The 5269-nt window shown below is 43.0% G+C and overlaps 1 protein-coding gene across 1 annotated transcript; it reads left to right on the top strand.

Moving 5' to 3' along the window:
• The first annotated feature begins 531 nt into the window (after positions 1-531).
• Positions 532-5006, top strand: LOC124676976 (queuosine salvage protein-like). The gene is made up of 7 exons (XM_047212985.1): positions 532-601; positions 1116-1259; positions 1944-2042; positions 2172-2248; positions 2511-2619; positions 3974-4302; positions 4676-5006. Exons 1-7 carry the CDS (start codon positions 532-534, stop codon positions 4766-4768), a joined length of 921 nt encoding a protein of 306 aa, XP_047068941.1. The 3' UTR covers positions 4769-5006.
• The last annotated feature ends 263 nt before the right edge of the window (positions 5007-5269 follow it).

Genomic DNA, 5269 nt, shown 5'->3' on the forward strand with positions numbered 1-5269 from the left:
AGAGGTAATTCAAATCGGAGTAGGTAATCGTAGAACACACCTGATTGGGATCAGTTACCTAAAAGAACGCTGAGAATTTCTGCATGCAAACTATCAGGCCCACATATCCATCGGACGTTCAAGGCATGCCAAATCGTACGTCTCTCCAGGGGTCCGATGGGAAGCTAGGATCGGATGCCGATTCCTAGCGGTGCCCATGCTCTAATCCTGTAATTCTGGGGCACGAGTTGGGTCAAACAGCCAGTCGTTGCGTGGGCCCCGCAATTCCTCGTGCTCTGCCAAGTGGGAGCCCTCCGAGGCCCTTGGAAGCGCCCATCGAGACGCAGCAGCAGCAAGAATCCAACCAAAACCCCTCCGTCCGGAAGAAAAGCGCTAAAACCCGCCTCGCGGTCACGGACCACAGCCACACCACCACTCCGCCGTCAGTTTCCACTTCCAGCCCCCACCCCTAAATCCCTCCCGACTCGCCGTTGCCCGCTGCCCCGACCGAACCCGTCTCTCTCGCGGCCTTATCCTAATCGCCCCGCCGCCATGGAGGCCGTGCGCGCGTCGGCGGCGTGGGTCGCCAGCCGCTCCTCCCACGTCAAGGTCGACATGTTAGGTATTCCTCTGTTTTTGCTCTTGTTAGGGCCGTTCTTGTTTCCAGGTGATTGTTCCCTGAATGGTACTAGGATTTCTAGACCAGGCGGTATCGTCTACATGGGGATTTTGTCCGGGACGGTACTAGGATTTGTGTGGCCACGCAGTATCGTCTTCAACTCTTCATAGGATTTGCCGTTCCATCTAATGTGTTCGCTGACTGTATTTCTATTCTGCAATACATACTGATGGCGTAGCAGTATCTGATTGACCCTCCAAGAGATCCGAGTTAATTGTCGGGATCTTAGATTTGATTCCATTGTTCAGGTTTTAGATTCCTGTTCTCCTAGTTGGCACTTCTTACATGTTGTTTCGGACAGCATTCAGCATTTTCTTATGAAAGAACAACCTGATGGTTTTTTTTTCTTTCCTGTATATGTTCATATCGATATTCGTCAGTCTTTCATTTGTTTAGCGAGAGAGGTCGAATAGAGTTCCAACTTATGATCCTTTTACCCATGTGGTTGTATTTACAGAGATTGAGAAGGCCGTGGACAAAATCCAGGGAAATGTTCCGAAAATTGAGTGGGATTTCGAAGGAATTCATTACTTCGACAATGGACCGCTCACCGTGCAGTATCTCTTTGTCTTGGATGCACTCAACTTCTGCTTCTGGCCAGGTATAAGTTCAACCAGCAATGCAGTTAGTGTTCTGCACATTTAGAAATTACTAGAGTGCTTTATGGTATCTTACATGACACCTTCTAAAAGCATTAGCACAGAGAGAAATCATACGTTCAGACAGTGCCACTCTCTGTTTGTAATTCTTTTGCTCCTATAATACATTCATTCGGCGCAATATTCTTCTCTTATATGTAGGCAATAAGATTTTTAGAGTGCAGAAATCAACTTCCTAGATAGACTAGTGCTTACACCACAAGGAACGGAAGGATATTTCTACCTTCAGTAAAGAAATTGGTAGCTATACATGATTTTCTTCTATCAACAACCTTTTGTGCTGTGACGTTGTAAACAATTGGCTAGGAGAGGTGAGGATGCCATTTATTGCTTGTATTTACTATTAACAATGATTAAGGTTATTCAGATACTGTATTCTCCTTTAATAAATTTTTATCTGCGCACTAACTTGCCCTGAGTAACTGCTATTGCTCTCAGCTATTCTTCACTATATTATTGGCCTTCTTTTAGAGAACTCCTCGTTTTTTCTAACTGAGGAATAACTGGCATAGTCTGATAAAACTACAATTGACTTCTTTGGGCCACTATTTATTGTTTTTGTATAGTTTCTTCCATTTGTGTTGTAATGATTTGACCATACTAATGATATTTTGCCAACTGAACAGACAAGGACTTGACCTATGACAATTTGGCTTCTGGGCTTAAGTTAGCCTTAGAGAAAGATAAGACAGCACTTGATGCAGATCGTCTCAAGAACTACACTGGTACAGTTTCAATTCTTCCATGTTCCTTTGTTCTTGTTCAGTTGTTCTCACACTTCTATCTGCAAAAGAAACTATTCCTTCCAGTAGATTTTGCTAAATGGAAGGAAACACGATTGTTACAAAATGTAGGGCCCCAACTTCGAGAACTGCTGAACTGGCCGCGCCCACTGCCAATTGAGGAGGAAAGAGTCCGCCTTCTTCATGAGGTACTACTTTGTATTGTATATGCAATATATTGAAGTATTGAAACTGCTCGTGTATTGGAACAACTTCCACCTTACCACCCAACTTCTTCATATAAATTAGGCAACCTTCGAAAAAATATATAAATTAGGCAATAGTTATCCACTTCAGTTTGATACATGCTCTAGTTCTATTCCGCTACAACTGTCATGGTATATGTGGACATTCAAAATAATTTCCGCGTATTTTGTTCTGAACCATTTACTATTATGTCGCTTGATTAAGGTCGGTCTGGAGCTTGAAAAAAGCTTTGGAGGTTCCGCCGCTAATCTTGTGAAGTCTGCTGGAAACTCTGCTGCATCTCTAATTGAACTGATTACCCGTCATTTTCCAGGTAACGCTGTCGTTGCACATGTACTTCTATTTAATAGCATCAGTCTCATCTGTTTTGTTTTCATTAGACTGGAGTCCTAAGCTGTACTTGTCCAGCTACACTGAAGAACACGATCTCAATCATGTGTAGTCTTCTTTCTTAGAGCAACCATGTGTAATATTTTGTTTGGACTCTGTCTAGTATGGCCTGTTGTAGGCTTGTAGCTGCCTCTGCAGATACCATTTCACTGTTCTAGTGAATTCTGTTCTTTCGTCAGCCCCTCTCTAGTATGTGGATCATTTGTCAAAGGACTAATAAGATGTGGGTATCTACAATGGGAGAAAAGCAGAAATTACCTAGGACCACTAGATATGCATAATGGGCTGGGCCAGGTACATCCACATAGACTATTGGATATGCACATCCACATATTGGGCTACAGTGAGTCTACACCTTATTTGCAGACTAGATGTTCTCACTTCTCCCAGTTGAATGTTCTTTGTTTGAGAATATTGAACATCATTCTTTTTCTTGCCGAAACATGGATTAACTCGTTTAGGGTGTATTTGGATGCAAAGTATTTCTAATACCTCAGTTTCTAAAATACCTAGGGTTTTAAATATTTTGAATTGCTTGGCAATGATAAAAACTGTAGTGTTAAACTGTGGTATGGACAGCACCACATTCTTGGAGTATTGAGAAAAGAGCTCCCAATCTCGTTTTTGCTGCTGAAATTTTTGTATTTGTAAACTCTGGTATTACATGCCCAGCCTTTAGAAAACCATGGTTTCCAAAACTGTTGAGATTTAGGATCACCACATTACCAGGGCACATTCGCTTTAGAGTGTGCTCATCAGTTTAAGTGCAAACACTACACAAAATACTGTGTTATGTTCTCCGTCCCCACCCCTAAACATCATACCATTAGCGAATAACCAGATGCGATATGATTCATCGGTTGCAGCCCGGCATAGTTTCCATTGGAGACAGGGAAGCTTACCAGTTACCATGTGCAGGCGTGGGTCATTCAGTCTGTTACTATCTGTAATTAGTTTTTTTTTGTTGAGGAGGGAAACTCCCCAGGCCTCTCTGTATATCTTAATCAGGTGATAGCCAATGTTGTCTATATCCTGAGTGCTGCTTTATTTTACCCTTTTTACCGGAAATATCTGAATGTAACTTTACCTCGTGGAAAATTCAACAGAGCCTAGCTGTAATATTCTGTCACATTTTATATTCTCTTCTAAATCACAAACGATTTAGGAATGAAACATTTGTAAGATGCATCCATGCTGTTGATTTTTTCCTTCCCATTTTCTTTGATCACCTTACATACATTTCACATGACAGAATTATGGTCATCCAATTTTGGCAGGCTTCCGGGATCACTCACTTTACAAGGGACACCAGGTTTTCCTGTACAAGCGAGCCCAGATATTTGTCGCTGATTTGTGGGGTGCTTTCAAGGGACAAAACTATGGAGAGTTCCACGACATCAACTCCATCACCATATTTGCCGACTACATCGTTCCTGCAGTGCTGAGGGAGCTTGGCATACTGAAATACGAATCGAATCTATGCTGCTCGATTGACTCGAATAGGGAGGTAGTGTCTGGAAGCGAAGAGGAGGTGGAGATCCGTGCTTGTTCCGTTCATGCCGTTGAAAAAATGAGGGAGCTCATCAACAAAAAGTTTGGGAAGCAGGTAGGGGCATCTGAATCTTTTCTCTCTTTTCCGAATGACCACATCTGAATCAGGTTCGCCTGATGCTTCCGTGATATTTATTCTGTGACCTGCACTCCTGCCTGGTAAATGCCGTGTTATTACCACTGTACAGAAACTAACCGTTGCAAATAGTGTAGGTTCATTTCAGTATTACTCTTTTATCATTGAAAAGACAAGAAATCAAATTGAATAGGTTTAATTCATTACACTGTCGAAAGATGCTAATAACTGTAGGTATATGTAAAAATTTTTTTTTTCATGTGCTACCTATGGCTTATCCTCGAAGGCAAGCAGTCAATGTTGCATTATTTCAACTTGGAGCTCACTTTGCTCTTTTACTTTTCCGTGGCAGCTTCTGAGCATTGACCTTGATCTCTGGCTCTGGTCGGTTGGCGTTCAGAACATGGCGCTGTCTCATCACCGCACCCTCTCCATTTACTACTGAGGCCAGCAGCAGCTGCTCCCTCTCTGTGGCCGAAGACTGGCCGCGTCTTGTTGCTCCTCTACTTTTTTTTTGTCCTTCTCTGGAGAGTGCACAGAAGTGCAAGCTGTTGCTGTCGTAGTCCTAGTCCGTAGGGTCATTGACATTGTGATAGGTATGGTGTGACTGTAACATGCTGGGACTGGATAGATCAATTTGTAAGGTGAATTGTAGCCCTGGAGTGCATGTTTCTCGTGATCTAGTTGGAAGTCTAAGCTGGAAATTATGTGTCGTGGTGGTCACTAGTAAAAAAAGGGGCTTCCGTCCAGGCCTTTAGTACCTTACGAACCGGTACTAAAGGGTGCATTAGTACCGGTTGCATTGGTCAAGCTTTTAGTACCGGTTCGTGACACGAACCGATACTAAAGGGTTAGCGTCAGCCGAAAAACGTTTAGTACCGGTTTACCCTTTAGTACCGGTTCGTAAATTTCGGTTGACCACGCACCTCCACACACACACACACAC

This window comes from Lolium rigidum, chromosome 7, assembly GCF_022539505.1.
Source record: "Lolium rigidum isolate FL_2022 chromosome 7, APGP_CSIRO_Lrig_0.1, whole genome shotgun sequence".
In the NCBI taxonomy this organism is placed as follows: domain Eukaryota; kingdom Viridiplantae; phylum Streptophyta; class Magnoliopsida; order Poales; family Poaceae; genus Lolium; species Lolium rigidum.